Source organism: Peromyscus eremicus, chromosome 11 (genome assembly GCF_949786415.1).
Source record: "Peromyscus eremicus chromosome 11, PerEre_H2_v1, whole genome shotgun sequence".
In the NCBI taxonomy this organism is placed as follows: domain Eukaryota; kingdom Metazoa; phylum Chordata; class Mammalia; order Rodentia; family Cricetidae; genus Peromyscus; species Peromyscus eremicus.
The window spans coordinates 45,058,918-45,081,247 of NC_081427.1; the positions used below are offsets into that span (position 1 = coordinate 45,058,918).

Genomic DNA, 22,330 nt, shown 5'->3' on the forward strand with positions numbered 1-22,330 from the left:
AAGAAGAGTAAAGATTGCAGTACTGAAAAACAGCACACATACAAAATGAGATGAACGATTGGAGGGTAATAAAAGGATGAACAAAATCTTCCAGAAAGGTTGCATGTTTGAAGTACGATGAAGTGAAAATAATACTAAACGCAATTATAAAAAGTGCTAGAGTGGATTCTTCCCTTGAACATTAGAGATGCAGGTGTGTGCAGCGTGAGGGGGGTCATGTGTTAGTTGTGTGCAGCATGAAGGGGGAGTCTGGACCTGAGGGGCTGTTGTCTTTTTCTCTTGCTTTATGCTGGTGAAGGGAAAGTGTAGGACGCACCTGCTGACTGCCAGAGCTGTCTCCACATTATCGGCTTTCTTTGCTTGTCAAAGGTCTTGCTGCTGCACTTGGCTTTTTCAGGTGTGGACTGGGTTTGTTCCCTTACCCACCCATTGTGGCTGTGCTAGCTCATTTTTCTTTTCCTTTATTACTGTTTGAATGTAGTATTTTGTCAGTCTGTTCTTCCTCCCTGATCTCCTTTGGTCTGCTTGTTGTAGTCTCTTGGTGATGCTTTCCACTGCATTTTCTATTTAATTCAAAGATTTTTTTCATTTCTAGCATTAATGTTCTGGCTAAGGTGTTTCCCAAGTGCTTTATGAGCTTAGAAAGCAATGGCAGCACCGAATTCTGTAGGGACAAAGACCCACCTGCATATTGGTTAAACTCCCCTCCCTCCACAGAGTGAAGCAGCTGTGATGTCAAGTATTCCACCAAATTTGGAGTTCTGAGATTCTAGAGTACTGAAAAGATAGACACCACCTCCAGAGATTGGTCTAACCCTGACCTCAGGCTGCCCACTTCTCCTAGCCTGCAGGCTCCCCACAGTTACTCTCAGTTCATAGGCTTGGCTCCCTGCCATTGAGGGTGTACCTGTCTGTCCCTGTACACATCTCTGTCTGAACCAGGCCTCCGGTGCCTGCATTTTTGGCCTGTTATAGTCCAGTCCAGCCCTCTTGCTTACCACCACGGCCTCACAGGGCTGTGCCTCACTCTGTGACTCTGGCAGATTGAAGTCAGGCTCCATGACTTGTGATTGTTCCCTGTCATTAGGTCTTCAGGGTGGCTCAGTTTTAAACAGTAAGTTCTTTTTAGAATAGTGCCCACTGCCCTCTTAGTCATCGACAAAGACAAAAGAGGGCTCCGCTGTGGCTGGAGGAATCACTGTCTCACAAGACACGATGCAGCTGAATTTGAGCCTCATGTGATCCGTGGCTTTGTCCTACACTAGGCCCGCCAGTCTCTTCTCTACTGCTGCTTGGTTTGCCCTTCAGACAAGGTCTCCTTCCCCTCCTGTGTGCCGCAGAGCCACCCAGCTGATCCCTACTCAGCTGGGATTCCTGGTTTGTGTGTTTGTTTGTTTGTTTGTTTTTTGTCTGTCTGTCTTTGGGTCTCTCCTCCCCACTTCCCAGCCATTGTACCACTACCTTTGTGACTTTCTGAGAAGCCCTTTCTCTGTCCCTTTGAATAGAGCCTGTGTTCACACTGCCTTCTCTTTGACCGGATTACTCAGTTTGTAGTCTGCCATCTTCCCTGGAGCTCTCAAACGAACTTGGTTTCTTTGTGTTTAAGACAGTCTCACTGTGGCCTGGAACTCGCTGTGTAAACCAGATTGGTCTTAAAATTGCAAATATCTCCCTGCCTCTGTCTCCTGAGTGGAGTGCTGGGATTAAAGGCATGTGCCACCACACAGGCCTAAACATATTTTAGAAGAAGGTTTACAGTAATTTCTTCAGTTTTACTTACTTGAAAATGTTTTACCAGATAGTAAAGGATTGGCCTCTTTTCTGTGCTCAATTCTTGTCTTAAAACAGATAGTCATCATGGTTATCAGAACTCCAGACAGACAAAATCCATTCTTAGGAAGTTGTCTTGTCTCTGTTTGCTCAGCACCTAAGGATAAGCACAGTGGGGAGATGGAGTGTGAGTCCCGTGAGGCAGGGCGTCTCCCCCACCCTCTTGGTATGGTGGAGGGACACAGTCTCCTCTCCTCTTCCATGTGCATTGACATGATTTAGGATACACAGACTATTGGTGGAACTTCAACAGTTGCTCAAGGTGAAGAGGCTGAAATACCATTCAAGAATCCTGAAGTCAGCCTAGTGAAATTTCTTCATACAAACTCAGTGCCCCATAGTCTTAGAAAGTTGTCCAGAGCTGCCTTTTACATATGAGTATGTGGTTTTCCTTATTTGAGGTAAAACCTCTCACTTCATAATCCTCACCTGAAGGCAAAGGAAAATTGCCCCCAAAATTGAATCGTACTTCATGTGTTAAATAACTGCTGCACCATCAAATTAGAGGTACAGCTGAGCTCACAGTGGTACTTCCCCTGACAGAGATGAGCCACATGAGGAGCGGTCAAGGTAGTCAAATGGACAAAGCAGTAAGAATAGCGTGGTTTTCAAAGCTGCTGCCTGCATTTAGTCCAGGGAATGCCTCCCTGTTCACCCACGGTCAGCTGGGTAGGGTGGCAGGGCATAAGACAACCAGCAGTGGACTGTTACCCTTTAGAAATATTTCCATCAGAGAAGGCTGGAATTTTTAAAGGAATTGGGACACTTGAAAGATGCTGTTAGAATTTAAAAAAGAAAAAAAGAACACTTATGAAATATTATTAATCTTTGATGAGCTCAGATTAATGAAGTTTTGTGACATATTTTGTATTTTGTGACCTCATATCTTTGGGATTGTTGTTTTGGAGGTTAAATATTTTAAAGTTTGATTTAAAAATCTGAATAGAAGAATAATCAATGTTTATTATAGCAATTGGATAATGCATGGAATACCCCCTCCAGTATTAATAGTACTATATCAGAATTCAATAAACTTCACCCTTTCTGACTTGTAGTATACAACTTACATTAATAAATACCATTTTTGCACTAGCTCTTTGGGGACTTCATCAGTTGTCTTAAGGACTTTTTTTCTTTAATGATAATTAGATTAGTGTTGTTTAGAGCACCTATTGTGTTTCATTGACTCTTGATTATGATGATGGTGGTGATTGTGTGTGTGTGTGTGTGTGTGTGTGTGTGTGTGTGTGTGTCTGTGCGTGTGTGTGTGTCTGTGTCTGTGTCTGTGTATGCCTCATACATGTTTCTGAGGATTGATCTCAGGGCCTGGAACATGCAAGGAGTGTGCTACCCTTCCAGCCTGTATTGTAGACAGTTTACTACCCAGTGTTGCTCTTTTGAGTCCTCAGTTATGGGCTTTCTCTATGTTTAGAGTTTTCCAGTATAATTTTTATGGAGGGACAGTCTTTCACATGCTGGGCAAGGAGAGGGTGACTGTGTTGAGTGGGAAGATGTTCATCTTATAAATATCAATTTACAACTCTACATGCTTTGGTATCTGGCTTTCGTACATGCAAATATGTGACATATGGAAACAGTTTTCCTTGAACTAAATGTATAGAATATGGTTGGGGCCTTTCTTCTGAGTCAGACATTTTTGATCTTATCTTTGCCTATCCCATTATTTTTTTATAATTACATATAGTGCATCTTGTATGTACAAAGGTAAAGTCGCTCTTAGTTTTTTCATTTTTGACATTTTCTAAGATGTTTTCTTTATGTATTAACTTTTTTTAATGAGTAAAAATATAGGAATCAAAAGACTATTTTATATATATCCATTCTCTAATTGTATTTTCCCCCCCTAGAGACCACTTGATCAAAGTGATAAAGGAAAATAGAATGTCTATTTTTAAATGGATTATATTTGTAGGGGAGAAAATCCAAATATCTATTATATGTCAGTTTTCCAATTTTTGTATTATGAATAATTTGTGTTTATGGAACACCTTTTATAAATTGATTTATTTGATAAAAAAATGATTACAACACATTTATCTTGTCAAGATGAAATTACCTCACTGTAGGAGTTCTCTTTTCTTTGGAGTAGTGGTCTAGGTAACTCTGAGGCCACAGTGAGTGGGGTCCTGGTGTGACATGTGAATTCTTGGTGTTGCCTGCCAGTCCCTCTCAAGCCACGTGCAACACTTACCCAGCTTTCATGTAGCTTGTGAAGGGAAACTCAGTCACTAGTTTAAAAACCAGTTTTTAGCGTAGATCGCAGAAGGCCAACAATGCTGAGGCCTTCATATTTAGCTAGCACTCAAGTTTCTGTCAGGCATTTGAAATCATGAGGGAAATTTGGGCCCTTGATGTTCCCAAAGGGATCTCTTTGTTGGCTTCAGGTTTATCCCTCACCAAATGAGTGTGTCTTTGGGGATGGGTGGCTGGCTGAATAGATGTTTATCCTCTGCCTTTACCCAGCGCCACCCCCAAAACTTCAGGGTAGCTGAATTTAGGAATGCATTTAGGGAAAACATACAGGTTTGTTCACTGGACAGGTAGGCCACAATTATACAAAGTGGTTGTGCGAGGCATTTTCATTTGGCTTAGCTAGAACTCTCCAAGGACAAATGGCTTCCTTAGTGGGGCGAGCATTGCTCTTCTGGATCATTATAAGCAGTGTCCAACTGGCCATTGATTGGTGGAACTTGTAAAAGATTCCTGTCTGGTTCTAAATTAAAGGTGCATTGCCTCTAATGCCCTTTTCTTATTGGTGATACTGTACTATGGAGGGAGTTATATATGTATTTAACCTTATATCTAAGCCTTCCTCTGTGCAAGTTATTCAGAATGTGTTATGCATGAACAGCTGTAGGTTTTACAGCTCTCCTTGTAGCTGCCGTTGATAGATACTGCAATGTGGGGGCACATATATATGTAAATATACACACATACATACACATATACATATATATGTGTTTTACAGAAAAGATTATTAAGAAGTTTCTCTGGTCAAAGTTAGTGAAAGGGACCTCCCTACCTTTACAGTGTTGACTGGTAGCTTCGTGGCAGACTGGAATAAATGTGAAGGGAGGAGTCAATTTGGATGAGAAAAAAACTGAATAAGGCAGGTGGTGACTGATGTAGATCTTGGTCGTGTGTCCCATGCATGAGTACAGTAACGATGCTGCGGAGTGACTGCTCGCTGCAGGAGTGATCACTATGATCAAGGTGTGCTGCAATCAGTGTTTCAATTTTGCTGTTCAAAGTACTCAGTGCTGTTGATTATCATTTGTCTTTTCATCCCTGGTAGAGAAGCTGGTGCTTTATTACTGGCTTGACTGTTTCCACCTGTTCCTTTCCTGGCTGCGCTGTCCAGAGCCACCTGTTTGCAAGGGTTAGGACTTGCCTTAGCATCTGAGTGCAGACGCTGAACTTTGCCTTTCTTGTCACCTAGGTTTCCACTTGAGTGGTACAGTGACAGAACCTGCAGTACAATCGGAGCCAGAAACCATTTGCAATGTGGCCATCAGCTTTGATCGTTGCAAGATTACCTCAGTGACCTGCAGCTGTGGAAACAAGGACATATTTTATTGTGCCCATGTTGTGGCACTGTCTTTATACCGCATCCGCAAGCCCGATCAGGTCAAACTACATCTTCCCATTTCAGAGACTCTCTTCCAGATGAACAGAGACCAGCTGCAGAAGTTTGTCCAGTATTTGATTACAGTGCACCACACAGAAGTCTTGCCAACTGCTCAAAAGCTAGCAGATGAAATCCTTTCCCAGAATTCAGAAATCAACCAAGTTCATGGTGAGTATGACAGATGATGTCCATTTTCTCTGGATTATTTTTCATTTATCAGTTCAATTATGCATAAAATGAATTAAGTATGAGAAATAAGTCATCAATAATGCTCTTTGATAGAGAGAGATTAGCTTAGCTTTGTATCCTACATCATTTCTTTTAAAAGATTTCATGCTAGAAAGCAAGCCCCTTTTGGGGAGAGCTAGGTAATGGGGTCTTGTTAGATGTGGCTCAGGCTGGCCTTGAAATCAAATTTGTCCCTCCTCAGCCTCCTGCCTCTGCTTCCCACCTGCCCTGGAATTACATGGATGCTATACCACATCTGAAGTAGCAAGCTTTTGTGATCAGAAAAATCTCCTTTGTTAAAAAATTGGTTCTTAGTTTAGTTTAGTAACATTTCATTTAATACTAGATATTAGTTATACAAAATGCATGCCATTTAATTTATACTTTTTAGCACATGAATATGTGTATATTTCACTTTAAAATTTACTTTACAGTCCAGGAATTTCTTATGTGGTACCTTATAAAAGAAAATAAACTTTAGAAAACTGTTACAGCTTTAGAGTTTATGATATGTGTAGCTTTAATAAAAACAGTTTTTCTTTGAAATTAACCCTAAAGAATATATGGAACCATTCAGAAACATCCACCAACATTTTTTTCCGTATATTATACTATTAAAATGTAAATAATAATAGATTGGGGAGATGGCTCATTTATTAAAAATGCTTACCTTGCAAGCAAGAAGGCTGAGTTCCATTTTCAGTGTCCATGTTTAAAAAGCCAGGCATAATAGCACACTTGTAATCCGGCGCATTGGGGAGGCAAACACAGAAAAATCCTTGGGGCTTGCCATCCAACCTGCCTAGTCTACTTCTCAAATTTCATGTCAGTGAGAGACCCTGGCTCACAATCAAACCTGGTGCATCACACCTTAGGTGTTACAACCTAAGGCTTTAACTTCTGGCCTCAGCACAGGTTGTTTGTGCTTCTAAAACATGTGGCAGTAATTTCATAAGCAATTAAAAATACATTGAGGGGCTGGGCATGGTGGTGCACACCTTTAATCCCAGCACCCAGAAGGCAAAGGCACCCGGGTCTCTGTGAGCTGAAAGCCAATCTGGTCTTCAGAGATTATTTCAGGACAGCCAGAGCTACACAGAGAACGCCTTTTTCAAAAACAATAAACAAATAATAAAAATAAATGCATTGAGGTATCACAATCTTGGCTAAGCAGCATAGAGTTCTGATGTTATTAAAATGTATTTAGTTATATTATTTTGAGTTATAGGACAAGTCATTCAACCTTAATCTTTTAGTTTTGTGAGTTTTTTCAACACCATAGCACAAATAGCAATGTTTAGGGAAAGCCGTATTAGGTCATTGCAAAGCTGTGAGATGGCACTCTGTAATGAAGTCACAAGAGTTAACAAGTGCAGCAGGCCAGCATGTAGGCCAGGCCAAGCAGTAGGCAGTTCTCAGCACTTGTGAGGGGTCCGTGCCCCTCCCCGACAGGCTCCTCTGATTTGTATTGTAATCAGTTCCTTAGTGGTAGTGACATTTTTACATCATTAAATACAGGTTTAGCTTGATCTGTTTTTAAACTATATATAGCATACAGTATGGTTTCTATATGTCTCACTTCAAGTCTTAATAGTAGAATTTACCCATGTTGTTTCATGTGCCTGGAATTTATTTGTTGTCGTTTCTTGGATGTTTCCTTGTCTAATAGAAATGCAGTGTGGCCCTAGTAGACACAATGTAAAAAATAAAAAGCAAAAATAATATTAATGCCATTTTCTGATTTATATTAATAAATGCTGCTTCCACAAAAATAAAGTTTGTATGTTTTAGATCACTATCATACTTATTTTCAGGTGTTTAATATTTGTAATTACCTATTTAGTATTTGTAAGTAAAATTCAGTATATTCCTCTTAATGAATTAATTTTATACTGTAATGATGAGTTGTCAAAAGCAATACCCATAGTTCAAAATGTTTTTTTATGTGTCCGTGTGCATGCATATGTGTGTGTAGGTTGGCAGGATATTTCTTCCCATAGTCATGGGGAAGTTTATAATTTTTCATGTGAAGTCTGAAATTTGGTGTCTGTTTCGTGCTTACAGCACACCCAGTCACACCAGTCTCCTGAAAGTCTGTAACCATAAGTGGCTGGTGCTTACCAGGTGGCATCACATTGCTTTGGCGTATTCTGGGTATGAGAATGCCGCTGTTTATTTGTCCATTCCACTGTTGCTGGGCCTTGTTGACAATAGAGCTACTCTGAACATTCTTTTAGAAGTCTCCTGGTACTGCGCGATGTGGTTTTTATGTCAGAGGCAAATTCACACAGTCAGGTTTCTTCTGGCGCTCCCCATGTCAGGCTCTGCTTTGTTTAAGTGGCTGTCATGAGGTGTGGGCAGCAGTTTACCTGGAGGAGGCTGGCCCTGTTAAATAGCAGGAATATGAACAACTGTGCTGCTGAAGTACCTTCTGTGACCCACAGAAAGCACATGCATTCAAGAGCTTCTCAAATAGGCTTCTGCCCTATAGGATGATTCTCTTACTCAACCCTTGCTGCCTTGTGAAAATTCAGACCAGCCAAGAGTCATCCCATTTAGGACAGTGGCTCTCACCTCTGGGTCATGACCCCTTTGAATTGAACAGCCCTTTCACAGGGGTTGCATATCAGTGAGCCTGCATATCAGATATTTACATTATGATTCATAACAGTAGCAAAATCACAGTTATGAAGTAGCAATGAAATACTTTTAGAGCTGGGGGTCACCACAGCATTGAGGAAGTGAATTAAAGGGTCGCAGCACTAGGAAGGTTGAGAAGCACTGATTTAGGGCTTCTTATTAAAGTGTTCAGTGGAGATTGACAAATAGGATATAGTTCTTTTATCTGTTTCCTTTTTCCTTAGTTCAGATAATCCTTTAAAACTTTGTTCTCTGAGTTTCAGTTTAGCCAAAGGTCCCATCAATAATTACATATTCAATGCATTTATCTTGCTTTGAAGATTAACCGCTCCCTAGGTTTCTTATTCTAGAGATTTTTTTAATTCATTACCATGTTGAAATTGTGTTCTGGATGAAATATTATAAACTATGATTGTTTGCAGGAACGTGTTCACACGGCATTTTGAGAATGTCTGAGATTTGGAATAGCAGTGTTTAAATGAACTGGGAAGAGCAGTGCAGGTTCGCTTGGAATCTGATTTTTCAGAGAACTTATGTATGAGAAGAGCTCTTGAGAGCAGGGAACCTGAGTGGGTTTGGGCCTCGAAATGGGTCATTTACACAAGCAGTCTACTGCCTTCCACTCTAGTGTGAAGTGTGACAGTGTTGAAGAGAGGTGGGAGCAGGCCAGTCACACTGCTACATGATGACATGGGAAATTGTTCTCTGTTAGATTAATGACTTAGTACAGGGTTAGATTAAAAATTATTTGACCACGGGGTCTCACCTGCCTTCAAACTTCTGTACATAAAACATTCTTTTTTCAAATTAAATCTGTTTTCAAAACAGTACTTTCTGGTATGATTTTGTGCTTATATTTTTCATTTGAGAAAAATGTCTTGAACATAAATATTATGGTGATATAATTTTTATCTAAGAAGAAGTACCACTTTTAACTGGGAGATAAATAGGGCCAATATAGGATTTAGACTAAATTATTCTAGTCAGTTTTATGATGACATGGTTTAGCTTATCTGTGTCCTTTTTGAAAGAAAAGTATAATTCAACGTAAAATTAACAAAAAATGTTGATTATAGTTTTTCTCTGTTCCTTGTGAATTTACTTGATGCTTCTTAAAATTCTATTTCTTGCTTTTTCTTACTGCTTTGGAATATTTTGCTTTTATCATTGAACATTTTGTTTCATTCATATTCCTTACACAGTAGTGTGTGCATGGTGACTCATCCATTCACAGACACGAGGAGGGCAGTGTGACTACAGACTTGGTCAGGATGGAAGTCCTTGTCAGGTTTTATTTCATTGTGTTTTCATGTAGTTTCCTATATGACTGTATGATAAAATTAATTATTATATTCTCAAAGTGGCTGTTAGATACTTAATATCTTACCAAGGAAATTGTAGTATTTTTAAGCAAACTTTTTGCTTTTGTCTTTATATCCTAATAGAACTTTCTATCTTTGATACTCTCCTTTAAAAAAGAAGCTAACGTCTTTGCTAAGTACTTACCTATAGATTTATTGATTTCCGAGCACTAACTCTGCCCCTAGTTATGTTAATTGGTGCTTTTCTGGCTTTGTTTTCTATTCAAGGAGGTGCACTAGCTAGGTGTGATGGTGTGTGCTGTAATTTCATTTTTTTATGGAGGCAGAAGTGGAACTGTAACTTTGAGGCCTGCCTGGTCTATATGTATAGCAAGACCCAGTCTCAAAGCCCAGCCCCAAAGGACTCGGCATCCTAAATTGGCAAATGGAGGCATAGGGACAGAATATTGAACTTGAGAACTGGAGGCCTAGAACTCAGTATTGTCTTTGCTATGTATTACCTGAATTGACTGGTTGGAACACATCTCGTTCTTAAAATGCTTGTCATCTTCTATTACAGCTTTAGAAAAAAATGATATGGATACATATGATAATAGTAAAAAGATATTCATATTTATCTCATTGGGACACTCATACCATAGTTTGAGAAGAGAGCAAAGGACTGGCAAGATGGCTCAGCAGGCAAAGGTGCTTGCTCCCAAGCCTGACTACCTGGGTTTAATCCCTGGAACCTGCACGGATGGAAAGAGAGAACTGATTGCCACTGGCTGTCTCCTGACCTCCAGCATGCATGTCATGGCGCTTGCACACCCACAAGCCCCTCCCGCATAGTAAATAAAGAACGGGTGATGGAAGTGAGAGTTGGGGTAGTCTGTGACACCCATTTCCTCCCCTTTCTCTGCTGTGCCTTTTGTTTGCTGACTTCCCTGTAGGCAAACTACTGCAAAGGAATGGGTTACAGGAAGCTGATGTTGATCTAGACTGTGAGTGAAAAGGAGGCCATTTAGTGATCCCTTCAAACCCAGACCTTGGGCCAATTCTCTCGGTAGGCCAGTGCCCATACATGTACCCAGTCACTGAGGGATTTACTGATGTTTCAGATATGGGTTGACTTGATGTCTAATAGCCTATTCAACTCTGGCATACCTGTAGAAACACAAAAGACAACTAGGATCCACACTTTAAAGTCACATGCCCTGTTGATTTTCCCAGATGTACCTTTTGATATTATTGCGTTTCTTTTTAAAAATAATTTTATTGTTATGGAAAATAGATTTTCTTCATACAGTATTCTGATCATGGTTTCTTTTTTACAAAACCAAGACTGTAAATCTATCCGTCTTCCTTAATTTAGCCTTCAGATACTGTCTGACTCATTTTAGTCATCTGTCTATGTAAGCCTCCCAGTTATTACCAAACAAGCCTACACAAAAGTTCCCTTTTCGTTGGCTTTAAACATGGAGACTCATATTATGACCTATGTATATTGGTAGACTGTCTGAGCACAACACATAGTAAGCACCCCCGCATATTTTTAAAAACAGTCTCTTTGTTTTTTGTTTTTTGAGACAAGAGTCTCTGTGTAGCTCTGGCTGTCCTGGAACTCACTCTGTAGACCAGGCTGGCCTGGAATGCATAGAGATCCACCTGCCCCTGCCTCATGGGTGCTGGGATTAAAGTAAAAGAATCTCTTTAAAAATTCTATCTCATTCTTTGTGGGAACTTGGTGATTTATTCTGTAGGAATGTGTAAACGTGTTTCAAATCCACTGGTGAGTGACAGTTGAGGAGTTGTCTGACACAGGCCTCGTGCTCAGTATAATTGGACTTGCTTTAGCAACCAGCCTTTGCAAGTGTCCTAGGGAGATACTTGATTATTACCAGCCTGTCTTTATTGTGAAGCACTCGAATGTTGACACTTGGCACAAAGTATGATCCACTGGTGGTCAGTTTAATTGAGAATTAAGAAATACATTGTGTGGAAGAGAACGTTGGTCTAACTACCCTACTGGACAAGGCAGTAATGTGAAACCTAAAGAAAACTCTGAAGGATGAACTTTGGGGAAAAAATACGGTAGTTACAGAAGTATGTGAAGATAAAAAGACAACTCCTCATTGGTTCACTGCTCCCAGCACCCGTGTCCCACCATAGCACCCCACACAGACAACGTTGTCTATGCTCCGTATGATATACACATATGCACATACAACCTGAAATGGAGTTTTAAAAGAAAATGAAACAGTTAAAAACTGCATTTGTAGTTTCCTTTTTTAGGGCAGGGGGAAGGGGCTAAATAGGTATAACTATCTTGCTTGAGTTTTAGTGTTGGAAATGTTGTGCAGTAGTCTCTGGTATGGTACATCTTACCACTAACCTCAGGAGTGACCTACAAGAGGTGCTCTCCTGTTTTCTCTGCGTGTGTATTGTTCTTAGGACCACCACTAAGTGAGCTTTTATTTTTATATTTTAATTTTACTTTTTTAATTAATAGATTTCCAGTAGTATAAATGCTAGTATTAATGGTGTATGCATTTTGGATTTTATAATTTCTACAAAATCTCCCTCTAAAAATTATATTTTACCCAAATTATAACCAAAATTTGATGTTTGCATCAGGAATTAAATATATCTTTAAAAGTATTGGTGGACTCTAATTATATGTATGTTATAGTATGTCTTTCACACAGAGTCTCCACATTTCACTTTAGCAAAAGTAGTAGTCTTGAAGCTTAATGACTCTTAATTTGGAGGAATTACAAAATACCTAGCCCATGAGGAATTTTTTCGGGTACAGTGCAGAGATAGGCTAGGTACTTGAGCTCAGTAGCTTTCATCGTGTCCCCTTTCACCCAGATTGACAGTCATCTCTGACACCCTTAGCCCTCGTTTGTGGAGTCTCCTCTGTTCCTTTCTCCTTTGGTTGACCCCCCAGCCTCCCACATTGGTTAGATGAGCAGATTACTCTTGTTGCCCACAAGTGGCTCTCTCAGGCCTCCCCCTGGAGCCAGTTCAGGATTTAATAAGAGTTCCATCTTCAAAGTCTGACTAATCTGAGTTAGAAGGTAGCCTCTGGTCTCTGTGTTTTCAAGCTAAGTTACTGGGACAAGTAATCTTCTTAGGCCTCAGTTTCCTATTCACAAGATGGGGAAAGGTCAGAGAGCAAACAGTACTAGATCCTGTTATCTCCATCACTGTAGTGTGCACTTGACCTGCATCTGTAGATCTGTAGGGCCAGTAGTAAATAATGGAGGGAAATATTTGTAGATTTTGTTTTTGTTTGTCCATTGTTTTTGTTGTTTGATTGTTTTTCAACAATCTTGCCCCCTGTATTTCTGGGACTATAGGCGTATGCCACAATACCCAGCTCACAAACCAGCATTTTAAGGCATCATTTGAAATAAACAGAGCAGACTATTGCTAGAGCTTGCAAGATAGTAGAGCTCTTTCTAATATGGCTGAAGAGTTTGATTTGCAAAAACAAAACCTTCTAAGAACTTTGCATAGATACTCATATTTGTGTGCCAAGTGATTGTTAGTACATTTTATCAGATAAATAATGGACAATGACTTAGCTGCTACTGTGCAGTGTTTTTATGCTGTTTATCTGCTGCTTGTTTAATGGGTGTTGGAAAATGGTTACATGCTTTATTGCTTTTTTTACCCATAAAAGATACATGAATATACCCCTGAAGACTGAAGTAAATTAAATGATAATAAAAGATGAGTAATGGTCAGAGAGGGGGAAACGATCGAGGAGAGACTAGAAACTGAGGAGTTGTATTTGAGGACCCTGAGATACTTCCATTGGCAAGTGGAACTCATTTACTTCCTTGGCATTTAGCTAAAGGAAGCTGATTGGCTGGAGCAGAAGCTCCTCTGCTGTCACCCCACAGCTTCCAGAGAAGCCACTGAGTTCTCTCCTGGTAGCAGGACTGCAGGAGATGAATGGAGAGGAGCTGAGGATGGGTCTTGTTGTTTGAACTACAACATAATTGTTAACTGAAATACAAGCATTAGCCTACACCATCTTAAAATAAAATTAAGAATGAAGTGTAAGTCTTTTCTAAAGAACATTTCTATTTATTATCATTTTATCTATTATCATTTTTTGAAGTCTTCTAGTTTTCTCTCTGCTCCAAAGAAAGACTTACTTTGAGTCTTGAGTTACCAGACTTTGCTGTTTTGCCCCTTTCTCCTCAGAGCCAATGGTTGATGACATGATGTTGCCTTCAATTTGAAAGATGGGTGTACCCATTGACTTAATGTTTTCTAGCTTAAACAGGCGGCACTAAAACTATGATAGTGTTCTTCCATAGGTCCCCCACCAAAGAGACTAAATTAACTCTGCAGTATAGACATCTGCTGCCTGCATTCTGCCTAAATAGAGGAAATTTGATAATTTCAACGAAAAGGAATATTAATTCTAAGTGTAAATGGCTAAAAGCATTTGCGGGGGGAGGGGAGCAGTGAGATGGCTTAGTGGGTAAGGCTCTTGCCACCAAGTCTGATGACATGAGTTTGATCCCCAGGACCGACGTGATGGAGAGAACTGACTTGTACATGCTCATACACACTAAATAAAAACAGAAAAATAAATTCTTGAAATGATAGTTTTATGGAAGCAGGTCACAGTAGAGTAGGAGAAGAGAAATGATTTATTCATTTGTTTATTTTTATTTATTTGGTTTTTTTAAAGGCAAGATTTCTCTATGTAGCCCTGGCTGTCTTAGAACTTATTCTGTAGACCAGGCTGGCCTCCAACTCAGAGATCTTCCTGTCTCTGCCTCCCAGATGCTGAGATTAAAGGCGTGCACCATCACCGTCCCGCTAGAAGAGAAAGAATTACCTTCTCATCCTACAGTAGAACTTAAAACCCCGTGGGCCAAACACAGCAGAAGCCCACTGTGGTTATGTCTTCATGGGCCAGTTTAAAATGTGCAAGACGATTTGTGTTACCTAATACTGAGAAGCGACAGCATCCAGTGTGAGATAGCTGTCTCAGTAACTATCTTAACCTGTGCTTCAGTCAGAACAGGGGAGGGGTGGTGTGTGGTACCTCGGGACCCTTAGTGCTTCTCTTTATTGATTATTAAGGTCCACATCCTGCCAAGATACTTAACATTCTCTCCAACTACAGAATTCTTGTTCTTCCTCATTTCTTAGTTCAAAGAGAAAACTTGGATTCAGTAGGTCTGAAGTGGTGCCAAGGTATCCAGTACGCCTTAGGAATTCTGATAGGTTTTAATTCAGGGAAGTGTTGTGATAGGTTTTTGATATTGGGATGAAACAGAACTAAGCTAAGTAGACAGTGGTTCTTGATGTCCATGATTACTCCTTTGCTTCTTCCTCTGGTCTGACATGACCAAGGTGGGAGATAAGTCAGAATCACATATCTATCTGAGAACAGTAGACAATTAGCTGTTTCACTGTCCCCCACACCCCCTAAAAATAGTTTCCCTTTTCCCCAAAGGCTTGCAATTGAATTGAACTCTAGTAATAAAATACCTCCAAAGATTGATTATACAGTGCAAATATTATAACATTTATAAGAGTAAGTTAATGATAGCTTTTAAAACATTTAATTTGTAGACATAGTGATTCTGGTTCCTGCCCAACTCAGGATATTTAGTAGTAAATATATAAGTATATGAATTATGTTTCTCTTTGCATTTTCTTTAAAGCTAAATGCTTAGAGTGTTGTCTTTGATTATAGATGACCATTAATAAGTAGAAGTAGGGTCTGGAGAGATGGCTCAGAGGTTAAGAGCACTGACTGCTCTTCAAGAGGTCCTGAGTTCAATTCCCAGCACCCACATGGTGGCTCACAACCATCTGTAATGAGATCTGGTGCTCTCTTCTGTGTACAAAATAAATAAATAAATCTTTAAAAAAAAAAAAATAAGTAGAAGTAAATTTTGTAGCTCTTACATTTTTATAGGATGTCAAGTCAAGCACAGTCGTGTATAATCAAGACATACTGGATTTTAAATAGTTAAACTTCAGTTTTAAAGTTTATTTTTAAATATTTGTTATTGAACTAGCTAGCTAGTGAACAGTGCTGAAGATTGAATCTACAGTCGTTGTTTTTTTGTTTTGTTTTGTTTTGTTTTTTGAGATAAGGTTTTCTCTGTGTAGCCCTGGCTGTCCTGGAACTTGCTTTATAGACCAGGCTGGTCTGGAACACAGAGATCCATCTGCCTCTGCATCCTGAGTGCTGGGACTAAAGGCATGCGCCACCACCGCCTGGCTGAACCTATGGTCTTACATGTGGTGGGCAGACAGTTTACCACAGAATTATATCCCCATCTTAGCAATGAAAAGTTAATATATGCAATTATACTTTAGAGATAATTACTGTTGTTGTAGTTATTTAATCTTTTGACCTATAATGTATGCGATGTATACCTTGATATGTAAAGAATATCAAGTAAAATCTCATACCCACTAGTTATCTTTGCTTTCATTCTTATAACTCAGTAGCCAAAATTTTCAACAGTGAATCAGCAGACTTGTAATGTTTTTATTCCTATCTGTAGAGTTTTGCAGTTACGATAGAAGCCCGAGAAGAAGCATAAGTACTTTGCCCAAGGGTACATACTCTTTCTAAACTGTTCCTTGAACTGAGTTCACTGGAATTCTAATGTGGGCTTAGAACATGCTTATCCTTTGAATTCATGTGTAGACTTTGTAGATTTTATCCATAAGTCATTTTCTTCTCCAGTGCCTTCCTCCTTCCCATAATATTCATATGAAATAGTGTAATTCTGATACTAGCACACCAAAACACTCAAAAAGGCTCAAAGCCAAACAAGGTTTTGTAAAAATTGGGGGAGAGGGGTAACACAATATATTCATATATTTATTACTATTAGTTATTTCTCCATTTGGGCAAGAACCTGTGTGTGTGTGTGTGTGTGTGTGTGTGTGTGTGTGTAAACACAAATGATTCCTTAAAGCAGTTTTAAAATATAATGTATTTTAAAACTTATTTTTCTAAGCAGAGGTGGGGGATGAATCATCAACTATTATTTAATTCAAGCCAGGAGTGATTCCTGGGTTCTAATATCATTTGTTGTTCCTTGCTTGGAATAACTAAGAATTGAGTATAGTCTGCAGTGTTTAGGAGGTTTCTCGGTGTTGATCACTTTGCCAATTCAGGCCATGGAAGATGATTTGTTCCCTCTCGTTCAAGTTCATGTCTACTTAAAATACTTGGATTTCTGTGGCAAACTGAACCCTACGTTTCTCCTATAGAGTTTTGACCCCTGCAACTGAGAGCCCTTGGTTGTGACAGCACAGTCCGTCCCTCCCCAAGCAGGCCCAGGTATAACTGAAAATTCCTACTGAGGATGGAGTCCTAGCAGGCACACTACAAGAAAACACACACAAGAAGACCAGCTGCTCTGAGAGTCTAAATCGTCAGAAGGAACAGTAGAAATGAATGATAAGTAGCCAGTTTGATCTGTACCTGAAATTTCCTGGGGGAGATTCAGTAGTAATATATTGGGGAGAACTTAAAAGTTGAGACCTTGTAGTTTAGTTGTTTGGAAAGTGTCTTCTGATACATTTCCATAAAGAACTCATAGCTGTCTTTCCACAGAGAGTACGTGGGAGCAGGTCCCAGTAATCAAAATGGATGAATGTGTGAATTAGGAACTCTGAATCTCTTGGAGATACATTTGTAGACCTAGTTGTGATAGCATTATGTGTCCTCACAGCTTCCTGTGAAATGAGAGTTGTGAGAACAAGCATGCCAGTAATGGTCCATGTGAGGAAAATAGGAAATCGTGTATGTAAGGCCACTTTACAATGGATTTTTAGCCTTTCAAACGAATCTTTAGGGAGAAAATACTTGCTTTTTCCCCTTCTTCTTTTTGATACTTTCCTCTAAGTTTTTGGTTCCCAGATTGCTGTGACAATAGGGACAGATAAAATCCTCACTCGTACACAGCTTGGACATCGGTCTAATTGCCCAGTCCCTGATTAGAGCAACTTCTCCCTCTTTCTGGGGAAGTCTTTCCAGCTCTTCTGAGGGGACACCCATTCCCACTGCCCTCAGTGCTTTTCCTCCAGCATTTAGATGTGAGCCTTCCCCAGTGCTCCCCTGGGGGCCTTTTTAAACCTGCGCTGCCTCCCATGGCATGGCCTCCTTCCTGTTTATATCCTTTGCCCTCCTTTGTCCTGTCCCCAAGGTATTCCAGATTCACTGTATTTAAAAATGAACTCCCAAATTTGAGCCTTCTCTATGTCAGTGAATTGTCCCATATTCTGTATAGTAGTTTAATCTAGAAACCAATGCCTGTCCACATCCCATGATTCCTTACATGTTTACATCTTCACCAAGTCTGCTTGCATCCATGTTATCTTTTCCAGATGGTTTGTGTAAGGAGATAATAATGCATAACTTCTTTTAAAAAGCCTCATCATCAACATAAAATTAGTGTATTCATGTATATTTTTCTTCTCATTATTTTCATTCAACCATATTTTTAGATTAGTTGTACTCCATTGTAATACATGGAGACTGTCCCCATTCATTTTTGTGGCTGCATAATTAATATTTCATGGTAAGAATGTTGCAGTTGATGCATATCAGGATGAAGAGTATGCCATTCTTCTGCTTCAGGTAATGTCCTCATGAGTTCCTGTTCATTGTCCCCAGGGAAGAGACGCTGAGCTCCTCAGCTGCGAAGCCTGAGAACCTTTGATCCTCCAGGAGTGTCTTGTCCTGCTCTGCCCTGGCCCTCTGTTCTCGGGCTGAGTGGACTTCCATTTCTGTGTACCATGCTTCTTTCTGCCTAAGGCCTCTGCCCAAGTTCTTTTTTTAGTCCCACATGTGACCCATCCCTCTTTTCCCTGCCTTTAGTGGACTTCTAATTAGCTTCTAATCTGCTTAAGGCAGATCTCAGCTCATTGCCATTTCCTGAATGTATTTTATTCTAGCAATCCATGGCTAACTCAGAGTTCTGGTAAGTCTCCCAATATCTGACTTTAAGGAACTGTCACCATTCAGCACTATACATACACACGTGCACATACATGTACATATCACACATTTGCATTATTATTATTGCACTGCTTTTACTCAGAACCATGCTTTCCAAATAGTATGTTGCAATTCCACTATGGTATAGTATTAGTGTAAAGAATTATAACAAGCCGTTTTAAAAATGAATAGAATAGCAAATATCAAGGCATTTCATTTATGCCAGGGGTGTTTCTTTCCAGTCAGACTTTCCAATTTAATATATAGCAGTGGTCATATAAGTACATAAACACACAAGCATATTGGGCACAGTATAAGTGGTATTATGTAGGTACTAGATAAAAAACAGGTTTTAAATTAGTTAAGAACAGGAATTTTGTGTTTTGAGTACCATTATATCTCCATGTCTTGACAAGAAGCAGGCTGGCAGAGTTGCCACTGTGGATATACTGACTGAAAGAATAAATGGCACTTTTTAGGGTTTCTCTTACTGTGGCCCTCTACTAGGGTCAAGCAGACCCAGTTTCTAGGGAGACATTAGTGATGATCTCCTTGACCAGTTGATTTTGCGTTTGATTATTAAATGACAAGTGATAGAATCATATCTATGTCTAAAGGCTCATAATGAAATGAGACACTAGAAATGGAATGCTCTCATATTTAAAAATCTATTTCATATAGATCTTAGACCTTAAAATGCCACTATTTTATTTTCTTAACAAATAATGAAACTTACAATTTTTCCTTAAGTATCTGGATCACTTAAATTTCTAAGGTAGCCTTCACTCACTGGGTTTATTACATAGCTGTTGTCTTTTCTGTGTACTTCAGCAATAAAATATTTATGCAGTTGGCAAGGTAACACTACAACCTGAGTTAGTACAACAGCTGCACTGCCTGCTCCCTTGTGTCTTGATTTCCCTTTTTAATCTTTCGTTTTCTGCACTAAAGGCTCACGTCAGCATGCTGTTTTTATAGTAGCAGATAATGGTGAAGCTTCTTGAGTTAACATACTGCGCTGAAGTGACTTGTTCTGTATTTTCTGGGTGTCTTTGAGAAGTATTTTTCTAGTATGTTCTACATAGATTTTCCTACATCATGCATTTACAGTAAGATACCTTTAATTCTTTTTTGTTTGGTTTTCATTTTTTGAGACAGGGTTTCTCTGTATAGCCCTGGCTGTCCAGGAACTAGCTCTGTAGACCAGGCTGGACTTGAACTCAGACACCCACCTGCCTCTGCCTCCCATGTGCTGGGATTAAAGGTGTGCACCACTTCTACCCTGTGACTCTTTAATTCTTTAGAAGACTTGTAAACTTCTCTTTAGAAACAAGAGGCTCTACATTTATAAAATGGAAATACTTGAGTTCTACAGTAATCTGCATTTGACTAAGTACAGACAAGGAAAGTCTTGGAAATCAAAGGTGACTTGCATTTCTTTTAGTCATAAATTGTATGCATAATTGAAATTGAGCCGGACTTTAAAAGTGTAGGCACCAGAATCTGAATTCTTTCCGCATTTGCTGTTAGCACCTCCGAGCACAGTTAATGCAGCCCATGTCCCTTTGCTTTGCAGGTGCTCCTGATCCCACGGCAGGTGCTAGCATCGACGACGAGAACTGTTGGCACTTGGATGAGGAGCAGGTGCAGGAGCAGGTTAAACTGTTCCTTTCCCAGGGCGGGTACCACGGCTCGGGGAAGCAACTCAACTTGCTCTTTGCAAAGGTACGGTTGCCTGTTTCGGAGAAGGATTCCAAGTATAGGAGCATATGTAGTAACTATCTAAGATCTTGTGTGGAATAGAATGGAGAGTTTAAGCCAATGAGCCAGTGAGAAACCTGTATATAATACAGGCTTTAACTTGTGTAAGTAACCTTCTGTACCATGTGGGGGCATTTTTGTCTCTCTTAGTTACTATAAAAAGATGATAATTTGTTATAGTTTTTAAAAACTTTCCCTGGGGTGGTGGTGGCACATGTCTTTAATCCTGGCACTTGGGAGGAAGAGGCAGGTAGATCTCTGAGTTTGAGGTCAGCCTGGACTACAGAGCAAGTTCTAGGACAGCCATGGCTGTTACACAGAAAAACCTTGTCTCCAAAACAAACAAACCCAAACACTTCATTAGTAAAAGCAGAGTAAAGGCTTTAGTGTTAACTTGACATCCTTCCAAGTGTTTCTTTTTTCTAGGTAATTTTCCCAGATTGAGCATAATTTTAAACTTAACATTTCTTTTACACATACACCTTAAAAATTCCAGTGATATTTAACATTAGTTTCAAAAGTGTGAGTTAGTTTTATAATCTTCAAAGTTCTACTCTGTCTAAGTGTATGGACTAATAACTTTGGGAAATTATTTGTCAGTTTTCTCATCTGTACAACTAAAAGTAACTTCTCTTCCCATTGTTTTGATAACAGTACTAAATAATGATGTCGTGTTTATTCAGCTACTAAAAATTGATGACCTAAGAAATACCTCATATTCTTAACACAAGTTTTTTTGTGATCAGAAGCTTTGCAAAGCATTTGGTGTACCATAAAATAATTTCTAAATACTGGATAAAGTGTTTTTTTGAAACTAATACTAGGGTAGTGAGATGAATTGGTGGGTAAAATGCTCCCTGTACAAGCATGTGAACCTGAGTTAAGAGTCCTCAGAGCCCACAGAAAGCTCAGTGTGGAGGTGGCATGCCTGTATTCTGAGCCTTGGGGTGGAGTCAAGCCAGCCCACCCAATTGATGAGCTCCAGGTTTGGTTATGGACTTTGTCTAGGGGGAGGGGGAAGGAAGGAGGGGAAGAGAGATCTGCAAAGTCATAGAGGAGGACACACTATTATCAGCCTTTTGTGGTTGATATATTGTGCACCCCAATAAACTTATCAAGGGGTCAGAGAACAGAACAGCCACTATATTAAACATAGAGGTTAGGCAGTGGTAGCACATGCCTTTAATCCTAGCATTCCAGAGGCAGACATCCACCGGATCTCTGTGAGTTCAAGGCCACACTGGAAACAGCCAAGCATGGTGACACACACCTTTAATCCCAGCACTTGAGATCTCGTGTCTTGTTTGTGAAAGACACACGCCTTTAATCCCAGGAAGTGATGGCAGGAAGCAGAAAGGTATATAAGGCATGAGGACCAGGAACTAGAGGCTTTTAAGCTTTCAGGCTTTCGAGAGGCAGTTCAGCTGAGATCAGTGTGGATGGGGACTCAGAGACTTCCAGTCTGAGGAAACAGGATCAGCTGAGAAGTTGGTGAGGTGAGGTAGCTTTGGCTTGTTCTGCTTCTCTGATCTTTCAGAATTCACCCTAATATCTGGCTTTGGGTTTTTTGTTTATTAATAAGAGTGTTTAGCAATTTGTGTTATAGCCTCTGGCCTCTGCTCTTATGAGCAAACATGTGCTTGATAACCTACACATGAACACATATGCCCTGCCTTTTACCCTCAGACCTTAATGTCAAACCATTATACTTCCTTTGAAGGTATAGTCATTTTTGTAGATAATGTGTTAAAAATATTTTTAAAGGAACAATTGGCTTTATGAATTGATGCTTTTGTTAAACAGCTCCAGTATTCACAAAAATTAAAAAGTGATGAATTTATATTTTGTGTTCATTTATTTTTAATTCACAAAGTTTCACATGAATTCTGTTATTGAATATGGCCAGAGACTAAT

The 22,330-nt window shown here is 39.7% G+C and overlaps 1 protein-coding gene across 2 annotated transcripts in view; it reads left to right on the forward strand.

Annotated features, from left to right (window-relative positions):
• Nucleotides 1-22,330, forward strand: part of Zswim6 (zinc finger SWIM-type containing 6) — a 185,190-nt gene that overhangs the window by 111,763 nt on the left and 51,097 nt on the right. The window contains exons 1-3 of one of the 2 annotated variants that reach the window (XM_059276089.1): nt 989-1,114; nt 5,291-5,647; nt 20,232-20,380. In XM_059276089.1, coding sequence (XP_059132072.1) covers nt 1,060-1,114; nt 5,291-5,647; nt 20,232-20,380 — 561 coding nt within the window. In that variant the 5' untranslated portion in view covers nt 989-1,059. Of the gene's footprint in view, nt 1-988; nt 1,115-5,290; nt 5,648-20,231; nt 20,381-22,330 lie in introns of those variants that run through there. The other variant, XM_059276088.1, reaches the window with a different exon arrangement.